This window comes from Mustela nigripes, chromosome 1, assembly GCF_022355385.1.
Source record: "Mustela nigripes isolate SB6536 chromosome 1, MUSNIG.SB6536, whole genome shotgun sequence".
Classification (NCBI taxonomy): Eukaryota; Metazoa; Chordata; class Mammalia; order Carnivora; family Mustelidae; genus Mustela; species Mustela nigripes.
In genome coordinates this window covers 13,589,514-13,612,062 of record NC_081557.1, presented here as the reverse complement: position 1 = coordinate 13,612,062, position 22,549 = coordinate 13,589,514, and the positions used below count along the sequence as shown (strand labels likewise).

The 22,549-nt window shown below is 37.8% G+C and overlaps 3 protein-coding genes and 1 pseudogene across 3 annotated transcripts; all 4 read right to left on the bottom strand.

Moving 5' to 3' along the window:
* Nucleotides 1-209: 209 nt before the first annotated feature.
* Nucleotides 210-1,363, bottom strand: LOC132009918 (olfactory receptor 5M3-like; annotated as a pseudogene).
* A 4,663-nt stretch (nt 1,364-6,026) lies between these two features.
* Nucleotides 6,027-6,977, bottom strand: LOC132009906 (olfactory receptor 5M8-like). Its single transcript, XM_059387928.1, is given in 3 exon segments — nt 6,027-6,221; nt 6,223-6,738; nt 6,741-6,977. Coding segments are annotated over 3 exon segments (936 nt in total). The 5' UTR covers nt 6,966-6,977.
* A 3,485-nt stretch (nt 6,978-10,462) lies between these two features.
* LOC132009890 (olfactory receptor 5M3-like) lies at nt 10,463-14,767 on the bottom strand. Its single transcript, XM_059387910.1, has 2 exons — nt 14,759-14,767; nt 10,463-11,398 (listed from the first exon to the last, which is right to left on the bottom strand). Exon 2 carries the CDS (start codon nt 11,393-11,395, stop codon nt 10,463-10,465), a length of 933 nt encoding a protein of 310 aa, XP_059243893.1. The 5' UTR covers nt 11,396-11,398; nt 14,759-14,767.
* A 6,292-nt stretch (nt 14,768-21,059) lies between these two features.
* LOC132009897 (olfactory receptor 5M8-like) lies at nt 21,060-21,995 on the bottom strand. Its single transcript, XM_059387922.1, has one exon. The coding sequence runs from the start codon at nt 21,990-21,992 to the stop codon at nt 21,060-21,062; it is 933 nt and encodes a 310-aa protein (XP_059243905.1). The 5' UTR covers nt 21,993-21,995.
* Between the last annotated feature and the right edge of the window lie 554 nt (nt 21,996-22,549).

Below are 22,549 nucleotides of genomic sequence, written 5' to 3'. Positions count from 1 at the left end.
AACACATCTTATTATCTCAGGTCTCAGAGACCCAGAGAGTCTGGTCTACAATAGGCTTCCCTTTTCTTGGTGCTATTACTCCCGTCTCAATTCTGTATTCTTCGTCTATTTATTGAAAACAGAAATAACAAATTTTCTCAGAATGATTTGAAAGTCAATTTACACTTCTAGTGAACTACGGGTCTCATCCTGCATTTGAAGTTTCTGCTTTATTTAGTTAAAATTGTTCTACTGACTGCTTTGCTCATGGCCTCCTTTACATCTTGGTTCCTGAGACTGTAGATCATGGGATTCAACATAGGAATTACTGTGGTGTAAAACACAGCCACCATCTTGCCCTATTCCACAGACTCTTCCGTTGGACTTCTGAGGTACATGAAGAATAGGGTTCCATAAAATATAGTGACAGCTGTCAAGTGGGAAGCACATGTGGAGAAGGCTTTCTTTCTTCCTTCTGCAGAGCACATCCTTAAGATGGCAATGAGGATAAATATGTAGGAGATGATAATGATTAGCAAGGAATAAGAGAAGTTGAGACCTACCAAGGTGCACTTGGTGGATTCTTTGATGAAGTTTCCTGCACAGGCCATTTTGATGAGGGCTGGGTCTGCACAGTAGAAGTGGTTGATCTTAATGTTCCCACAGAAGTACAAACCATGGGTCCACAGTGTTGAGATCAACTAATGAAGAAGCCATATAGATAAGGAAAAGAGATTAGTCAAATACAGATGGTCCCTGACATCCGGCTGCTATAGAGCAGAGGGTTGCCAATCACCATGTATCTGTCAAAGGCCATCACGGCAAGGATGAACACCTCTAAGTGGATAAAGGCAATGAAGAGAAAGCACCGCATTATACAGCCAGGATAGGAAATGGTTTTGATCTCAGCTACTAGATTTTCTAACATCTTCAGCATGACATCAGAGGAGAACCACACATCTGCAAAAGATAAGTGACTGAGGAAAAAGTACATGGGGATGTTGACCTGGGGACTGATCCTGATTAGTATGATCATGCCAATGTTCCCAATCAGTGTGATAATGTAGACCAGTAAGAACACTGCAAAGAGGGGCGCCTGGGTGGCTCAGTGGGTTAAGCCGCTGCCTTCGGCTCAGGTCATGATCTCAGGGTCCTGGGATCAAGTCCCGCATCAGGCTCTCTGCTCAGCAGGGAGCCTGCTTCCCTGTCTCTCTCTCTGCCTGCCTCTCTGTCTACTTGTGATTTCTCTCTGTCAAATAAATAAATAAAATCTTTTAAAAAATAAAAAAATAAAAAAGAACACCGCAAATAAAAGGAGCTGTAGTTCAGGACGACTGGTTAATCCCAAAAGAACAAATTCTGTCACATCAGTAAAATTGAGCATTTTCTTAAATCTGATCCAGGTAAAGATGCACGTTATCTAATAAAATAAACAGAAATCACAAAATACACTGACCAAATATAGCTGTGCTTATTGTATAATATCATTTCTTAACCCATTCTCTTTTGATTCCTCTGCTAGTTTTCTTTTTTCCTTTTTCTTTTTTCTTTCTCAGGCATCTTTTCTTAGCAGTATCTCTTTCTCTTATGCATGTAATTCTGTATGAGACTTTTTACAGAGAAAATAGAAAAATAGTATAAAATTATAGAAATACACCAACAGAACATGGAATACTTATTCTTGTAGACACAAATATTTTAGGAGGGGTGTCTGTGTGGTTCAGTCAGTTAAGTGACTGACTCTTGATTTCAGATCAGGGTTGTGAGATCGAGGCCAGCATCAGTCTCCAACTTCATATGGGAGTCTGGTTTGGATTTACTCTCCTCCTACTACCCCTCCCCTCCCTCTCTCTAAAATGAATAAATAAATATTAAAGAAAATAATACTAGCAGTCATAACAATCTCTGAAATCTTGGTGGTTTTGCACAGTAAAAGTTGATTTCTTATTCATATAGCAGGCTAATGCAGATGTTACTGGGAGACCTTCCTTCCAGTAACTGAATAAGCCCTGGTCAGAATCTTCATCTGGAATGAACTGGCTTAAGATTCTCTCTCTTCCTCCCTTACCTGCTACCCCTCCCTTTCCTCTCTCCCCTCTCAAAAAAAAACAAAACAAAACAAAATAAAAAACAACAACAACAACAAAAAACACCAGAAGGAGAATGTTCTTGTTATTTCCTGAAAGCTCCACATTTTAAAATGTGTGTACACTTTTTATTCACTATATTTATAGAGTTTTGAAGGTCTATAATATAGAGAAATTTACTCAAAGCCACAAAGAAATGTTATTTCATAATCAGAAAGTTCAGCATCCATTTCTGAATCTTCTACATTGAACTGTTTTTCAAAAAATGGCTTACTACAACTGTATAAAATGGTTTACTATAAACCAATTGTCCTTATCCCAAAAAGGAAAATCTTTTTGGTTGGTTTAATATTGGTTTAATATTTTTGGTTGGTTTAATATTGGTTTAATATTTTTAAAATTTTGAAAATCAACCTAATCAAGAATTGAATCATTGTCAGCATTCATCCACATTGCAAACAAACCTAATAAGAATAAATTCAAGCATCACCACCTTTTTCAAGCATCTCCTCCATACTTTTAGAAAGTCCTTCTCCCTTGGATTTTTTTTTTTTAATATTTTATTTATTTATTTGACAGAGAGAGATCACAAGTAGACAGAGAGGCAGGCAGAGAGAGAGAGAGAGAGAGGGAAGCAGGCTCCCTGCTGAGCAGAGAGCTTGATGTGGGACTTGATCCCGGGACCCTGAGATCACAACCCGAGCCGAAGGCAGCGGCTTAACCCACTGAGCCACCCAGGCGTCCCCTCCCTTGGATCTTGAAGCATTAAGAAATTCTATGGCAATTTCTTTCTTCCTTTCTTTCTGCCTTAGAACATTGAATAAAATAAGAACAATGAAATACTAAGTGAGGGCCTACCATACTCTTCTATGAGTATTTAAGCTTAAAGTAATGCCATGTCTAAAACGTACCAAAAGCTAAGGACATTTTTTAAAGAGTTGAAGAGGAAGTTATTTTTAGTTGTTGACTATATAAAATTAAGATGACTAGCAATCTGTATTCTGGATGCCATCTAGGACATTCTAATACTCTAGTTTAAATATTTTGAGCTCATTTACTGGCAGTAATATTCTAGTTATGCTTTATTTATTTATGAAACCTGTTTTTGTTTCAGTCTACTCATCCAAGCACTCTTAAACACTTTTTACAAATTCACTGATACATTGAATGATTAATAAACCATATGTGTAATATGTAAAGAGAGCATTTTTAACTGCTTATTTTTCACTTATGGCAAATGTGATCAAAACATAGAAGAAAAAGATAAATGCTATTAGGAAGTGAGGAGTGTTACCAGTGAGTAAGACAAGCCATATGAGCTCAGTCTCCAGTTCCAGGAAGGTCTTAAATTTTAGTAGATGTTTAATGACAAATTTGGACAGGGGAAGAAAAAGGGGTTCAAACTGTTGACACCATGTCTGTGACCAGTTCAGTCTGTGGTGGAGAATGTGTAGCGGATCAAATGCCATCCAGTCTGCCCAAGAATATCCTGGTTTTGCATCCTGGGGAATACCTCAGTCTTAGGCAAACCAAGATAATTGCTTCCCGTTGGAAATGTCTGGGCCCATAGCGAACCTGCCAGCATCATACAGACATCTTCAGAGCACTGTTTTTAACAAAGAAGAGAACGATAGAAAAATCTCATGTAGAGTGAAATTGCTCTCCCAGCTTTTCTCTAGGTTTGCTCCGAACATCAAGGATGTAGAAGGAAGGGGGCAGAAAAGGAGTAGTGGGTTCTAAACAGTACAGAGTCATTTCTTAATGTCTTCAGAGCAAGTGGGCTTGTCAGTCATTGTGCTTGAACATATTGCTGGTTTGAGCACAGACAGTAGAACTTGTAAAAGTTCCCATCAGTGACTCTGCACATGTGTATGGGGTGACAAAGAGAAAGAAGGAGACAGACAATGGATAAAGTGAGAGAAATGGAAAATGATACTTTTTACTAAAGGACAGAATGTCTTTAATAGAGAAAACAGAAACATAATTATCTGACTATCACACAGTGACATGCATTGCTGCAACAAAGCTTCTAATCCCACTTCCTGATAACCCTTTCCAAGAACGTTCTCTCCTTCTGCAGAACTGCAAGGACAACCTAGAGGGCCAACACTTCAGACTGACTCCATAAAAACACACAGGCTGTCCTTGTGCATGAACCTGCCTGGGCAGGAACCTACTTGTACATGAGGAAAAAATGTTCTCAGAAGCATCTCATCTGTCATCACCAAAGGATAAATCAGGAGGACTTGTAAGGATTGGATCTCCCATGATGGGGCTTTCTCACTGGAGAGTGTAGACAGAGACCTGTAGAGGTCATTAAAAAGTTACACATTGCATCATCTACAGTAGGAAATGAATCTCAAGAACAAAATGACTCTCAGAGGAATTACGATTTTTAACATAAATAAAATAGGGGTGCTTGGGTGGCTCAGTCAGTTAGGTGTCTGCCTTCAGCTCAGGTCATGATCCCAGGGTCCTGAAATCAAGTCCTGTGTTGGTCTCCCTGTTTGAGGAGAGCCTGTTTCTCCCTCTTCTCCCAGCTCGGTGCTCTCTCTTGCTATCTCTTTCTCTCTCTCTTTCTCTAGTAAATAAATAAAATCTTAAAAAAATAAAAGGGCTAGAAGAACTTGAGATCTTACTTTCTTCCTCTCTTAAAATGTTTTGTCTGTATCCTGTTTATTGTGTTACCTTTGTTGGGGGGGGAGGTGCTGGGTCTTAGTTTCCCGTGATAATAACCATGGGTCACAACATATATTTCAAGCAATCTGTACTACCTAAGTAAAATTCTATATATTAATAGAGAAAGTTCCTTCTATTTTTCAGTAAGAAAATATTGTTTAAAAAATGGGATAATAAGGAAGATACATGTCATATGTCATACTGACATGTCATTGATGAGCCCCAAACGGGCTTCTCCTCCTCTAAAAGAATTAGTACTTCTCTAACACCCAGCTGAATTCCCAGATAATGGTTGATTTTTCTTTATTGTTTAACACTGTAAAAAAAGATTCAAATTCCTGGATAAACAGTTTTTATTAATAGAAGAGGAGAAAAATTAGCATGATTTAATCATGCAAGACATACGGTTTTCATTTTTATTGCTTTAGTTTGGAGAATTGTTTGTAGATGTGGTGGGTTAAATTTCAGTTTACAATCTCTATATGGTAAAGCATATAACTTTATTCCTCTAATTAAGATTAATTAATATTTTAAGCTCCGTTTTTCAAGCTGGAAGACATATAAGTTGATTCAGTCTTATCCCTAATTTTCATGGGTCTGCACCTGACTTATACAAGATCACTGTCTCAAAGGCATTGCAAAACACAACAATTCTTGACTTTTGTATCAACATCTATGGACATTGACATGCATCTACCTATTTATGTGTCCAGTACTACGTGCCTGAAATACAATAAAAATTTAAAAAAACCACCTGCGGTGATGAAGATGATATTCTATTGATATATTCTCAACCATATCTGGTGAGTTTTCCATATTTGAAGTTCTGCAACCTCTTCATTTTTGCCAATTTTATAAGCATTTGGCCCTTTAAGAAATTGGGAGATTGCTTCCAATGGTTCAACTGGAACAAAGAATACAAGCCAACCTACTACCTGAATTCTACAAACAAATGGAATGGGTGTTCTTTGCTGTGGTAATAGAGAAAAAGATGAAAAGATATGGTCTCTTCCTTTCTGAACTTCCTAGAATAGTGGAAGAAACAGAGGTATGCTACACATAAGATTATAGTTCTATGTTATAAATACACCAGAAGGTAAGGTCATGGGTAAAGCACCATATGGTACCTATACAACCTGAATGTATTAGGGAAGACTTGCTGTAAGAGGTGATATTTCAGCTTAGCCATCAATTATAAGAGTAGAGTAAATTGATTCCATCCTATAATGCTGGAAAAATCTTTAGAAAAACATGGGGGGGCCAAAAGAATAGTGATAGATTCTAAGAAAATCTTTGTTTTATTAACAACTCTTTGGTCAATGCTTCTTTCACATCCTTATTCCTAAGGCTATAAATCCTAGGGTTCAACATGGGGATGACCGTTGTATAAAATACAGCTACCATTTTACTTTGTTCCACAGATTCCTTTGAGGGACATCTGAGACATATGAAGAAAAGGGTCACATAGAGTATGGTGGACAGCTGTGAGATGGGAGCCACAGGTAGAGAAAGATTTGTGCCTGGCTTCTGTGGAACAAATCCTCAGCATAGTAGGAAAAATATAAACATAAGAAATCAAGATGATGAGCAGAGAAAAGGAAAGGTTATATCCAGCCACAACAAACATTGACAGCTCCTTGTTGGAAGTGTCAGAACAGGCCAGCTTAATTAGTGGTGGGTCAGCACAGTAGAAGTGGCTAATTTCACTGGGGCCACAGAAGGAGAGGTTGTAGGTCCACATGGTCTCCATGAGGCCTGTGAGTGCCCCATACACATAAGGCCCTGTGATGAGGGTGGTGCACACACTCTTGGACATCTTGCTGCCATACAGCAGAGGGTTGCAGATGGCCATGTACCGATCAAAGGCCATCACAGCCAGGATGTACATCTCCACGTGGACCAAGGCGATAAAGAAGTAACACTGCACCAGACAAGCAGAATAGGAAATGAATTCCTTCTCCGACAAGATCTCCAGCATTTGGGGAGTCACATTGTGGAAGAGAAGCACAGATCCACAAAGGACAAGTGGCTCAGGAAAAAGTACATGGGTTTGTGGAGCTGGGCATTGACCTGGATGAGGACAATCATGCCAACATTCCCTGCGACTGTGACCATGTAAATGGCCAGAAACAGCAGGAAGAGGACAATCTGCAGTTCCAGGTGACTGGTGAGTCCAAGGAGAATGAACTCAGTCACTGAGGTGAAATTTCTCCTCCTCATTTCCTTTAGTGAGAGAAGGAAACTCTACATTTACATTGGACTATATATTCTTTTTAAACTCCAGGACTACTGATCTCCATCTGGGGTAAGCTCAGTCGCAGGAAGGCTTTAGAACCTAGGTGTATCAACCTTCCAGGATAGGTTCTATTTGTCTTGTTTTATCCCCTCTCCTTTCTCTGCACTTTCTTCTAATTGTGCTTCTCCCCTCCTATCTTTCTCTGTTTCCTTTCCTCTTTCTTCGCTCTTCTCCACTTTTTATTGAACAAATGTACTTTATGGAGATATCTGGCCCAAAATATAATCTTCCATACTAAAGAATTTCTTTATCCCTTATTTTAACAAGAGCAGAGAAGGAATTTAGGGAGATAAAAGAACTAAGTATCAAAGAACAGTATTTTCCCAAATGGCTTCATTCTTTTTGTGTAACCTAACATTCATTACTAGAGAATTCTCAGCAATTAAGTAAGGCTAGTCCAATGCTTACCTAACCTCCCAGACTAAACAGAATAGGCACTTTCCAGGTGGAGCATGGGATCTTTCTTTGCTATTTTTAAGAATGTGTTTTATTTGCATTTTGGCCATTGTCTGGCTTTTAAATATTCCCAGACAGTAGCACCCCATTAGAATTCTTTGGGAGGGAATTTCCCATTGCATAGAGTTGAGAAGGATGGGAATTCTATCCGCTTACTCTTCCACTTCTGGTTTCCATAATGAAATCTGAGGAGCTAGACCCTAGCTTCAGGGAGGAGTGGGTGGGATCAGATGCTTGCCCTTGATTATCGGATGTAATAATGATTCCAGTGAACAAAATATTTTTGCATCAAACTGATTGCAGTGGGCCTGAAAGAGCAGACTGATCCTGCAAAGGAACACCGATGCTGCAGTTTGAGCTATCCTATCTCCACAACATGAATAGTTATCTGTTCTCTAAGCCTGGTATTCTGGCTACACATGGATTTGGAAGACTATGTATCCTTCCAGAACAGTTTTGTTTTGCTAAAGGTAGCTGGAATTGACTTCTGTTGCTTGCTGGGAAAAAAACTCAGACTAGTAATATTAACTAAAATGCCCATGTTAATTTTTCTCTATTGAGTCATCTGTATTCCCTAAGAACACCCCACAGTAAACTATTCTTTGAGTATAAATAATGAGGAATTGAATGCCATAGGATTGCTTAGAGGGTGAAATGAATTAAAATTTATAAAGCACAGATATTAGTGTGTCTTATAGGCCAAGCTCTGACCCAAATATTTTGTAAATACTAATACATTTAAACATCACACAACCCCACTGCGTTTGATTCCTTATCATTATGGATAGTGATTATTTCTCAGGTTTAGGGTAGAGGGAAATATTATGGACAGTCCCATGTTCTGATAAAACAAACAAAATAAAACAAAAACATGTTTCATAAATGGGCAGGACTATTTTTAAGATTATACAAAATAAAGTAGGTTGTATGCATAGCACTGTGAACAGTCCGTATCAAGCCCTCAATAAATGTGGGCTCTCAGGCATGTGAACGGAAGAATTCTAGAGAATACCATTCAATATATTTTGATTCCCTTATGTTCTAGACTCATTACTTGATTACTTTCATAAGTAACAATATCGGAAGTCCTAAATGCCTGTACCTTCCTGGTAATTGGCATTCTTTTTTCCATGTAGTCCTTTATAAATCATAAGTCTAATTCTGAAAATGAATATGATTGCCCAAATAAGTACAGAGTTCTCAGGGCTATACACAGTCCCAGAATAAAGAAACCTACTTAGCTACAGGGGAAGAACTGTCTTGACAAGGAGTATCAGTGGCTCTTCTGGTGATTAATGCAGACCAAATTTATAGTACATGTTTGTTTACTCCATTTTCCTAAGAGATTGTACAAATAGGTGAGAAGGAGGCAATTACTTTGTTAGATCTTTTTTTTTTTTTTTTTTTTCACTGAATGAGTCCTCTGGAGAAACAACAACTAGCACAGTCAGCACTAAACATGGGAGCTCATCGCTCTGTAGCATTTTCCTCCTTTATGTTCAGGCTCAGTGTTTTCCTTTGTACATTGGGAAGTCTGTCCAGTAAGACCGATGTCTTCCATGGACACTCAGGTTGCATCCTGTTTCCCAGGTTGATTTTCAGCTTAACTCAATTCTCTGAAACAGTTTTTTCTACATCATTGTCCCAACTTTGGGTCACAATTCTATTACCATGTCACTTTGCATTATGGGCTGAATCATGTTTCCTTGAAATCTATATGTCAAAGTCCTGACTCCCCCAGTTCAGAATATGATTGTATTTGAAGGTAAAGTCTGTGAAGAGAAAATCAAACTACAATGATGTCGTAGGTGTAGGTCCCAATCCAAGATGATTTGTGTCCTTATAAGAAGTAGAGAGTAGGACACAACACACACAGAGGGAGGACCATGACAAGTACAAGGAGATGACAGCTTCTACAAACCAAAGGAGAGTCCTCAGGAAAAAAAAAAAACAGCATTGCTGGTGCTTTGACCTTGGACTTCCAGCCTCCAGAATTGTGAAGATAAATTTTTGTTCTTTACACATCACAGTCTGACGTATTTTCTTATGGCAGCCTTAGCAAACTCCTAGTCTGTGTACTGGAGATACAGAGAATGTTTTGATAATGGAATGAAGACCACCAATTTTATGTCACACTAGAAAATAAATGAAATATGTTGAATTTTTTTCTGCCCCCATTTACTCTCCAAATAGGCAAACTGTTAAGTATTTCCTAAACTCATCTATTCCACTTTTTCATTCGTTCTTTTTTTTTTTTTTTAAGATTTTATTTATTTACTTGAGAAAGAGAGAGGAAAAAAAGCCAGAGCACAGAGGGAGAAGGAGAAGCAGACACCTTGCTGAGCAAAGAGCCTGGTATAGAGTTCAATCCAAGGACACAGATCACTACCTGAGACATAGGCAGACCCTTAATGGACTGAGCTACCCAGGTACCCCATTCCATTTTTTTCTAATAAGGAGCACGAAGTCCTTTCATTTTAGCTAAGTATTTGAACAATTTCAATTAGAGTGCCTGTGAACCCTGGTTCCAATAACCCTTTCAATTCATTACTTTTTAAGTTTGTTTTTTTTTTTTTTAAAGATTTTATTTATTTGACAGACAGAGATCACAAATAGGCAGAGAGGCAGGCAGAGAGAGAGGGTAAGCAGGCTCCCTGCTGAGCAGAGAGCCCGACGCGGGGCCCGATCCCAGGACCCTGAGATCATGACCTGAGCCGAAGGCAGAGGCTTAACTCACTGAGCCACCCAGGCACCCCACTTTTTGAGTTTTAATTAACACTCACTACTTACATCAAGAGAGATGGATCTGCCTCCTTTTTCTCCTCTTAGTTTGAGACTTTCTCTGTTTTATTTTTAACGCATGAAATATTTAACTTTTGTAAAAAGTCTTTAAGCAATACACTGAATGGCAATTTGTTGACAAATGCTTATGAAACCCACAAGACAACACAAACAGAATTTTATTTTATTTTGTTAAACATGTTCTCCTGATCACTTTGTTCATGGCTTCTTTCACACCCTTGTTCCTCAGACTGTAGATCATGGGATTCAGCATGGGGATCACTGTGGTGTAAAACACAGCAACCATTTTTCCCTGCTCCACAGACTCTTCTGTGGGGCTCCTGAGATACATGAATATGAGAGTCCCATAAAATATGATGACCGCTGTCAAGTGGGAGCCACAGGTGGAAAAGGCCTTCCGCCTCCCTTCCGCTGAGTGCATCCGTAGAATGGCAATGAGAATGAACAGATATGAAATGATCACCACAGCCAGAGAATATGTCACATTGATGTCTCCAAGAATGGTCATCGTATATTCTTTTACTAGAGTCCCAGCACATGCCATTTTGATGAGAGGTGGGTCCGCACAGTAGAAGTGATTGATCTCAATATTCCCACAAAAGGACATGCCATATGTCCACAGGGTTGCAGCCAGACTAGTCAGAAAACCATATACATAAGGGAAAGAAATCAGTCGCATACAGACAGCTCTAGACATTTTGCTGCCATAAAGCAGAGGTTTCCCAATTGCCATGTACCTATCAAAGGCCATCACAGCAAGAATAAAAACTTCTACATGGACGAGGGCAATGAAGAAGAAACACTGTACCAAACAACCGGCATAAGAAATAGTTTTTGTGTCTGATAACAGATTTTCCAACATTTTGGGGGTCACATTGGAAGAAAACCAGACATCCACAAATGACAAATGACTGAGGAAAAAGTACATGGGGCTATTAAGCTGTGGACTGACCTTAATTAACATGATCATGCCAATATTGCCTACCACGGTGACCACATAGACCATAAGAAAAATGATGAAGAAGAGGACTTGCCATTCCTGACGACTGGTTAGTCCCAAAAGAATAAACTCTGTCACATCGGTGAAATTGAGCATTTTCTCAACTCCAAGTCAATATTTTCTCAATTCTAAGTCAATATTCGTCATAAATCCTAGTGATAACTGGAATGAAATGAATTTAAAAATCAAATATTGTTTATTTATTAATTTATATATTTTCCATGCCTCTTCTATCTTCCTTTATTCAATATCTATGCCTGAATTCTGCCATTCTTTTCAACAAATCTTTTTTGAGGACTTGCTATGTAGCAGGCTCTCTGAAAGCTACTGAGTGCCTTAGTACATAACAGCTACACCAAATATTGTTATTGAAACATACTAGTACTCAATATTCTGCTTAGCCAAATTTCAAGATTACTTCTTTCTTTTTTTTTTTTTTTTTAGGATTATTTATTTATTTGTCAGAGAGAGAGAGGGAGCATGCAGAAACAGGGGGAGTGGCAGGCAGAAGCAGAAGCAGTCTTCCCACTGAGAAGGAGCCAGATGTGGGATTGGATCCCAGAACCCAGGGATCGTGACCTGAGCCTAAAGCAGACTCTTAGAGGGCCAGTGATTGTTTCCAAGACCCTTATTTTAATCTCCAGCATCACTGTTAATGACAGTTGAACATATCCATTGATATCACTGGATAGTGACCAGAAAAGACAAGAGTGGGCAGGAAGATACATTTCTGGCCATAATGAAAACAAACAGACTTTTATCCACAAAGGTAACTTCCACCCACCCTTGGAAAGAATAATTCTCTTGGAGAAAGGAGAAAGCTTCCAACCAAAGTAGATTAGACTGAGACTATATGACTCCAGAGTCTCAGGTGAATTAATGAAAACTTGAGGCATTATGAAATGACTTAAACATTTTAAAGAATAGGAACAGTTCAAGTTCCATATACGCTATGGAGTATTATGCCTCCATCAGAAAGGATGAATACCCAACTTTTGTAGCAACATGGATGTGACTAGAAGAGACTATGGACTCTGAAAAACAACCTGAGGGTTTTGAAGGGGCGGCAGGTGGGAGGTTGGGGGAACCAGGTGGTGGGATTTAGGGAGGGCACATATTGCATGGAGCACTGGGTGTGGTGCAAAAAACAATGAATACTGTTACGCTGAAAAGAAACTTTTTAAAAATTATTTAAAAATTTTAAAAAAAGAAGAGTTCAAGTTATTTATAACTGGATAAACTACTTCGGAATATATTTCTATATAGGCTGAATGATCTGTGACAGAATTAATAAAGTTATCGCTAAAATCCTTTGTTTTATGATACACAGAATGTCACTTTTTTTGTATAATGTCTGTGTCTTCTGTCCATCCACCCTCAGCCCTACGGCCTCATGTTACCTTTATGGGACTCATTCTCCCCTAGAAGAGTTTTCCAGGGATCAACTGGACATGATCATTTAGATTGAATCATACACAGATACACAGGGATAAATTAAAGCTTCAAGAATGCATGTGACCTCATTGAATTAGAGTTAAACATCAATCCATTATGCACAGAGCAGAGTTTCCTTTAAATTAAAGACTAAACAAATTGCTTTGTGATGACTCACTCACTATTCACAGTATGTGTATTAAGACATTGGCCAAGGTTACCTACCTACCAATTTATTATTCTTATAACAAAAGTTAAATTACAATTTTAAAGAAATATATTTGTGGGCCTAAGAAATAAAAGATGACATCAAATCACAAGGTAGAAAGTAGTAATATGAACATATATTTTGCTTTAGGTTGGTTATTACAAATTTTCCCAAATGTACACAGTAACCATGTATAGCACTTACACAACTTCCATAAAGATAATGCACACAAAATCATAAATCAGTTGCATTACAACTGGAAGTTAAGGGACTATCAAGGACATGGCTGCCTGGGCTTTTCACCCTTGTGCATTTTTCAAAGGTTAATAGAAGAATTCTTACTTGGAAATTCAGATCTATTCTCATGTATCAAGAATGATGCAGCATAATGAAAGGGCATAAAAGACAGTGGTGAATGAACTTTGCAAAAGCTACATATATGAACAGCTGAGAAGTGGTTCGCCCGCTGATAGACTGCAATGGTGACATCAGAAAGAGGGGAGTAGTCAGACCTGATCTTAAAAAGAATGAGGTCTGGAAAAAAGTAGGGGGTTGGGGGACCTCATTAGCACTTTAGAGGGCTGTCCTCACCATCTAAAGGCAAAAATGCATACACAGACTTCCCATGTTGTATCGGTCTGTATTTCAAATTAAATTACCAATAAAGATGGAGAAACAGGCATGAAAATATAAAGTATTACAGTTGAATAATTCCTTTTCTTGAGGTGCCCGGGTGGCTCAGTCAGTTAGGCATCAGACTCTTGATTTTAGCTCAGGTCATAACCTAATGGCCCTGAGATGAAGTCCAGCATCTGGCTCCATGCTCAGCAGGGCATCTGCCTGAGATTCTCTCCCTTTGCCCCTGCCCCTGCTCTCTCTTTCTTTCTAAAATAAATACATAACTCCTTAAAAATCTTTTTTTTTAAGAAAGAGAAAAAAGAGCATTTCATTTCTGTTGTCAGACTTCGGTTGCATTCTGTCTCCATGACTCATAAAGTTGGGCTGCTTTTATACTTTCTTTGTTTTCTCTTTAATTTCTCTATACCTAATATGATGTACCAGTAATTATAGTACTCATTTTATTATTTAATTATGAATCTTAAAGGAGATATTATATATTCACATGTAATAAATAACACAGGACACAATTATTCTTAAATGCACTCCAGGAAATTAGCACTTCCATTAGTAGCTTATAATAAACAAATAATCAAATCTCTATAGAAAATCTCTCTCAAGGCCTCTGGTTGGTTCAAATGGTTGAGAAACCAATTCTTATTTTGGCTCAGATCATGATATCAGGGTTATGTTACCAAGCTCCACGTTGGAATCTGTGCTCAGAAGGGAGTTGACTTGAGATATTAACCATCTGCCCCTTCTCTCTCTCTCCCCACCCCAAATAGATAAATAAATCCTTTTAAAAAATTGAAGAAAATCTGCCTCTTTCCCTCTCTCTGTTTATTTTCTCCATCCCTCCTATTTCTCTGTCTCTCCCATGCACACAAATATATATCTTCACACTCAGATAATATCTATGGGATAATTAAGGGCAATTATGAAGAATAAGATAAGATAAAATACAAGATGCAAATTTAATCTGAGAGATCCAGATACATTTTTATACCAACCTGAGAATGAAGAGAAATATTCCCAGTAAGAATGCAGAAGTAAAAGGCAAATGCTACATAAGAAATGATCAACAATGTATACCAGGTAAAAGAGAACCTGGAAGTCCACAAGAGAATTTTCCCTTAAATGTTTGCTTTGACAAAACAAAAACAAGGAAGAAACAATTAAGAAGTTTGCCTACAAACAACCCTGGGGGCAAGCAGCTCTCTAGAGGAAGAGTCCACTGTTGAGTTTTGTTTTTTAATACCAGATTTGCACAATTTGGTTTTCCCCAAACTCAAGGTATTTTGCATGTGTCCTGGGATCAAAGAACACAATTTGTTTTGGGTTTGCATCAAGCCCAATTGGTGATGGTGTCACTCAGTCTGCACAGAGCAGTCTTGTGTTCTGCAGTCCTCGCTCTGTGCCATTGGGCTTTTCCAGTGTAAGATGAAACAAGTAGCATCATTGCCTACAATAAAAACTGTAGCATATCAGAGCAGGAAAATGATTTTGCTTTACATCCTTCATTTTACAAGAACATAAGAAATTTAATAATAGCAACAATAAAGCATTTATTACATTTGCACACACTAACTTAATTTTTACCACTACTTCTTGAAGTCATTATTATAATATCTATTTTACAGACAAGAAACTTAGAGCTTAAAGAGTTTCAGTGACTTGCTCAAGGTTACACACCCTAAATCAGGGACTAGATTCCTGTTTCTGGTTCTAGACATTGATTCCAGAGTTTGTACTGCTACTCATCTCATCCGATTGGCCTAAAGTAACTACTAATTGAGCGGATAAAAATCTCAATTCTAATTCAAAATACACCCATTTCCACTATATGACTGGTATGTATAATATATTCTATAGAATATATTCCTTCACACTCTTTATGAACTTGAAGGAACAAAAATATGTTCTTTGTATAGCCAAATAATGTGGTATGTCAATGATAATATGCATTTGATCATGTTAATTGAATCTCCTGGCAATATATACCCTCCAAGTGGTTCCCTCTTCTGTCCTGACTGCTGCATTATACTCACTTTAGTTCCGGCAACAAGAGCCTATTTCTGCTTCTTGAGATCAGCGAAGGAAATGGCCGCTTTCCCCCAAAATTGCAAGAAAATTTTCAGTAGAGCAGTTGCCTTATTCTTTGCCCTACCCATGGCCTAATATAGGCCCTATCTATATTAACATTTTGCTAGATTTAATTTCTAAGGCCTGTCTCTACAAGACACTAAATAACATCATGTGATTCCTCTGGATTTTATGTTAAAAGATGGTTCTCAGTGTAAGAAGCCATGAAAACCATTCATCTACCACAGAGAAATTTAGATAGGACAACTCGCAGAGGAAGAAATTAGAGTTCTCGCCAGACCACAAAGATTATTTATCACTATTATCTAATTCTATGGGTCATGAAAAACTTACTTTCCTTTTAAACATTTAGTTCTAAGTAAAACTAATACTCTCCTCCCCTGTATTTTCATATAACTTAGTTCATATTGCTGTAATTATAGTATTGTATCTCAGATAGTTTTAAGTGCATGTTTCATAATGTTAGACAGTGAACAGTTTGAAACAATGTTTCACAATGAAACAATGTGAAACCAAAACACGTTGTCTTACTCATCCCTGGTCATTATGTAATACCAGGTATTTTGTTAGTATTTGCCATATGCAGTGCAATATTCACAGGTTTTAGGGATGAGGATGTGGATATCTTCGGGAGCCTTGGTTCTGCCAATCACAGAGTACTGGCTTTTTCTCCTCTTCTACCTTCCAAATTCCTCTTTGTGTCAATATAATTTGGGTTCCAATGAGGAAAAGACTCTACAGTCTGTAGTTCTCTGCGTTAATCGAGTTGACACAGGCAAACTAGGACAACTTCCATTTTTCTTCTTGCCACGAAATTATTATACAACAATAAATCTTCATTTGACTTTGTCAGTGGGGCACTTGGAATGTTTCCTTTTAAAGTATGAAAGAAAGAACAACCACATAAAGGAAAGAATATGATGAAGAATAAAAACACACTGCCATGTTCGATTTATTGGTGTTGCTTCACAAGCCCAAGCTAAAAAACGGCAAAAATGAGGGAGTTAACATATTTAAGATCCACTTAAATCTAAATCTCCATGTCATTTGCATAGGCCAAACAGGTTCCTCATTTCAATGCATCTTCAAGAGGGCATCATGAAACAGACTGAAAATAAAGGATCTTTAGCTATGAGAAAATCATATGGGTGTTTCCACAATATTTGACACCAGAATAAATGGAGAGTCTGTAAGGTAATAATCAAAACATAGCAAAACCTGGGATATGCTAGCTCTTCTCTCTGAGAGGTCACTGCCCCAAATGAAGACAACCCTCATGTAAATCATCTGATTGAAGTGTTTCCACTTTGAACAATGGGAGAAACAACAAGTTGTTGTTTTTGCCTACCGATGATATACATAGAACTCTGTAAGATTAAAAGGCACAAGACAAGTGAACTCAAAATCATGAGAAGAGGAGTTTGTAATATTAATATGAAGTAAAGTTGAATTTAAGTATATGTAATTAAAAATCATTTAATAAGAGGGAAAATGTTACTTAACTGATGAAGGGTATCATCCATAGTGAAGATGCAATTATATTATATAATAGATGAATTATAAAACAGAGTATTGGAAAAGAATAATGCAAATTAAGATTAAATTTGAATCTTTAATTTAAATTTGAATCTTTTTACAAAAGCAAACAGAAAGAAAAAGAATAACTATAAAGAGACTATGAGAACTTATGTGGATTTTAATATAGAAATCTAGATTTTTCAGAAGGCATAATTATATTTTTATATTACAATATAATATGTATAAACATAATATATAATACACATTATAAATGAATATAATATATAACTATATTAATATATGATATTAATATATTATATTCAGAGCAACCTCTGATTATTTGTCAAAATTCATAGTGGAAAAGTGCAAAAATAACATGATAACATCTAGGAGATATAAAGGAGTACAAGGTTTTTGAAAATAGCAAGGAATACATCTTTAAATTAGCATTAAATTATAAAAGGAATTCATAAATGAAAATAGTTACATATATAATTCTTAGATCTAAGGTGAAGTAAAAGCTAAAATTAAATTTAAAACATAACATAAAAGGAATGATGCATTTCAAGATATATGATAGGTTCCAAATCTGAACTATAATTTCAAATAGTTATCATTACTAAATAGGAAAAAATGTAAATTGATCAATTAAGCACATAATTCCAAGTGTTAGAAAGAAGAAAAAGTAAATATAAAACATATTTTTTATATAAAGCAGTTTTGTTTTATATATTTGTTTTATGTAAAACAAATAAAATGAGATTCACAAACATAAAAGCAAAAATTGATAAGGGAAAGAGTAGGATTGATATTTGATGAAGTAAAAAATCTTGGTTTTGAGAATCTGGCATTGGACATTTACACATAGGGACAAATTACCAGGTAGGATTATCAACATTAAGTGGAATTATGTAACATAATATTAGAAATTTTGCTTCTTTCATAAAATTTGAAAGAGGTATTCCAATTCACAGCAGGAGGCTCCTTTTCATGCAGTCAGGCAGGGTTTCCAACTGTCAGGTCCTCTGCCCTCAACTAAGTCACTTTAAGCATCTATATGCAACTGTCAGAAGTTGGAGAAATAATAGGGAAGCCATCCATACCTTTTTAAAACAATCTCTGGCTTGTACACTTCCAATCCATTGGTGAGAACTAGTCATGTTGTAGCACCTAAACCAGAATTGGTGGTGCTCTAACTTCCAAGCAATAACCCCACCTTAAGGACCCAGAGATCTATACCGAACATATTCCCCAAATCTGAGGACCTCTCCCTACCTTTCCTGCTCTACCCTGGTCCTAGCAACCATCTCTCTTGCCTGAATTATGTAACATCCCCCTGTCCAAGCGCCTCTACACTCCATTCTAAATCCAAAAACAGAAGTGGATGTTTTAAAATGCAAGTCATCATATTGCTACTGAACATGGAGCCCTTCCACAGCTTCTCATTTTTCCTCAAAGGAAGAAACCTCCCAATGGCACCCACATCTTAAATAATTGGCCAGTGCGACCCTATTCCGCCTTTGATCTCATATTCCATCAACTATCTCATTGACCTAGGTTTCGGCACCAATGGCTTCTAATCTGTCGTTGAAACACAGCCCTTTTCACCAGCTGTTCTCTGTGCCTACAGCACCCCCCCCATACACACAACACACACGTGCTTGGCTAATATCTAGACAACCTCCATGAAGTTTTTGTTTACTATCACCTTCTCAATAAAATTTACCCTCATTCTATGCCTGAGCCAGAGACCCACCTGTGCTCCTTTATCCTACAGTATTTTTTTTTCAGATTTTGCCATGCAGTCACTAACATATGATTCACTTGTGTATTGTGATAATTGTGTATGCATATCTCACACCACAAGAGTATAAGCCTAATGAGACCTGTGCCTGCCACACTGCTCATCTCCTCGTTGAAATTTATGTGATAGAAATCAGATGGAGATGGACAACACAAGAGATGGGTTTCATCCTTCCTAGACTATTGGGAGAGACTGAGGCAAAGGGAAAGGGGTTGCACAATATGTCCACTCTGCCAAAATGGCATTTTGAGAGAGGTGTTACTTCATCTAACTACAAATTTGTAAAAGAGGAATAGAAGGCATTATCAGCTCTGTAGGAGATTGTCTTTGCTCTGCAGGGAGATTTATATGATCCACTCACCTTCTTCCAAATAGTTAGTCATTTTTCACACATTAGGTAAGAAAACTGTTTATGCTCTCAGCCTAACTACACAAGCATTCTTAAAAAACATGTGTTGGCGGGGATGTGGAGAAAGGGGAACCCTCTTACACTGTTGGTGGGAATGCAAGTTGGTGCAGCCACTTTGGAAAACAGTGTGGAGACTCCTCAAGAAATTAAAAATAGAGCTTCCCTATGACCCTGCAATTGCACTACTGGGTATTGACCCCAAAGATACAGATGTCGTGAAGAGAAGGGCCATCTGTACCCCAATGTTTATAGCAGCAATGGCCACAGTTGCCTAACTGTGGAAAGAACCAAGATGCCCTTCAACGGACGAATGGATAAGGAAGATGTGGTCCATATACACTATGGAGTATGATGCCTCCATCAGAAAGGATGAATACCCAACTTTTGTAGCAACATGGACAGGACTGGAAGAGATTATGCTGAGTGAAATAAGTCAAGCGGAGAGAGTCAATTATCATATGGTTTCACTTATTTGTGGAGCATAACAAATAGCATGGAGGACATGGAGAGATAGAGAGGAGAAGGGAGTTGGGGGAAATTGGAAGGGGAAGTGAACCGTGAGAGACTATGGACTCTGAAAAACAATCTGAGGGTTTTAAGGGGCGGGGGGTGGGAGGTCAGGGTACCAGGTGGTGGGTATTATAGAGGACACGGATTACATAGAGCACTGGGTGTGGTGCAAAAACAATGAATACTGTTATGCTGAAAATAAATTAAAAATAAATTAAAAATAAATCATGCACAAGTTTGAAAATCAATACACAGACATCTAAACCTACAATGTAAAATGAGTTAATGCCCAAAGACAGGAACAAGGTGTTTATCTATGGGGAGATAGGGAGGGGAGAAGTGAGAGAGGAGTGTGAATAAGCCTATAGTACTATTTGACATTTTAAACAACATTTATGCTTTATATTAACAATTTTAAATAATTACAATAAGAAATTTTAACTCAAACACACATATTTGTAGAAACCGAAAAAGCCCAAAACACAAAATCTCAAATATGATTTTTTGAGGGCTGTGGGGCTTAATTTCTGTTGTATGCATTCACATGTTTAAATTTTGTATAGTTACTGTAGTGTCAGTCAGAAGAGGGGACTCCTTGCCATGGAAATATAACTCAACATATCATTGTAGTTAAGCATATGTCGTAAGACAGAGGGCACTTCTCATTCCACACTTCTAGTGTGAGATGGTGGAGGGAGCATTTCCACATGTTCTCACTCAAAAACCCATCTTAAATATTAAATATTGCTGGTCACCAGGACAAGGGGAAAAAACCCACTGAAGGGTTTTCTCATGAACAATTAAATGCTCAGCTTAGAAGTGATATGTATGAATTCTAATTTAACTCACTGTCTAGAAATACTTCCACCTAAACCCAAAACAGGAGAATTAAAATGCCACCATGTGCACAAAAGACAAAGAAATTACAATAATTAGTGAGCATAATGAATAAGTACCAACATGCCAATTTTGGTAATGAAATTTTACTTCTCATGTTTAAATCTCTAAAAATTATTAGAATTAAATAATAATTAGAATTAAAAATTCAATGTCCCCATTTGATGCACCATATTTCTCATTTTGTCATCAATTCTACCCTGTAACTTTGGAAAAAGTTTTAGAAAAAGTTTGGGAACCAAAAAAATAGTGGTAGATTCTATGAAAATCTTTGTTTTCTTAACAACTCTTTGGTCAATGCTTCTTTCACATCCTTATTCCTAAGGCTATAAATCATAGGGTTCAACATGGGGATGACTGTTGTATAAAATACAGCTACCATTTTACCTTGTTCCACAGATTCCTTTGAGGGACGTCTGAGATACATGACGAACAGGGTCACATAGAATATGGTGACAGCTGTGAGATGGGAGCCACAGGTAGAGAAAGCTTTGTGCCTGCCTTCTGTGGAACGAATTCTTAGGATAGTAGGAAAAATATAAAGATAGGAAATCAGGATGATGAGCAGAGAAAAAGAAAGATTACATCCAGCCACAACAAACATCGACAGCTCCTTGTTGGAAGTGTCAGAACAGGCCAGCTTAATTAGTGGTGGGTCAGCACAGTAGAAGTGGTTAATTTCACTGGGGCCACAGAAGGCAAGGTTGTAGGTCCACATGGTCTCCATGAGGCCCGTGAGTGCCCCATACATGTAAGACCCCATGATGAGGGTGGTGCACACACTATTAGACATCTTGCTGCCATACAGCAGAGGGTTGCAGATGGCCATGTACCGATCAAAGGCCATCACAGCCAGGATGTACATCTCCACGTGGACCAAGGCGATAAAGAAGTAACACTGCACCAGACAAGCAGGATAGGAAATGGTTTCCTTCTCCGACAAGAAGATCGCCAGCATCTTGGGAGTCACGTTGGAAGAGAAACACAGATCCACAAAGGACAAGTGGCTCAGGAAAAAGTACATGGGTTTGTGGAGCCGGGCATTGACCTGGATGAGGACAATCATGCCAACATTCCCTGCGACCATGACCATGTAAATGGCCAGAAACAGCAGGAAGAGGACAATCTGCAGTTCCAGGCGACTGGTGAGTCCAAGGAGAATGAACTCAGTCACTGAGGTGAAGTTTCTCATCGTTTCTTTCAATGGGAAATGAGAACATTCGATCAGTAAGAAAAATTTTTTTAAGGCAAAAGAAAAAGTCATATTTCTTAGAACATCATTTTGGACCGTTTTCTTCTGTTTTTTCTTTCCTTTTCTATGACTCTTTGTCCCTGGGAACACTAGAAATAGTATTTTACTTGAAACAGTATCCAATTAAACATTAGTGAGTGCAAACTTCTGGGTTCCAGTCATTAGTGGGCTTGAAGACTTTTCCTTTGCTAATTATCCTCTTATTTCTCTTTGTCTACTTACATTTTTGGATTCTTTCAGGATATTTCGTACCCACCTGCACTTTGTCTATTTTTCAATACTTTACCTAACCTCACATTACTTTTTTTCACCCCAGATTTTGCCAATCGGTACCAAGAAACAAACAGACGGCATCCTTGGTTTGCATTGGGGGGGATTTTTCACATTTCCTATTTATGATACATAAATCTTTATAGCAAATCTATTTTTTTTGAAACATGGAAAAGTTGCCTTTATGGAAACGGCAGAGCCAGAATGTACACATTCCTAAACCATTA

Bases quoted from the DNA above. Each gene is read 5' to 3' on its own strand.
- LOC132009890 (XM_059387910.1), bottom strand. From the start codon at position 11,395: ATGCTCAATTTCACCGATGTGACAGAGTTTATTCTTTTGGGACTAACC.
- LOC132009897 (XM_059387922.1), bottom strand. From the start codon at position 21,992: ATGAGAAACTTCACCTCAGTGACTGAGTTCATTCTCCTTGGACTCACC.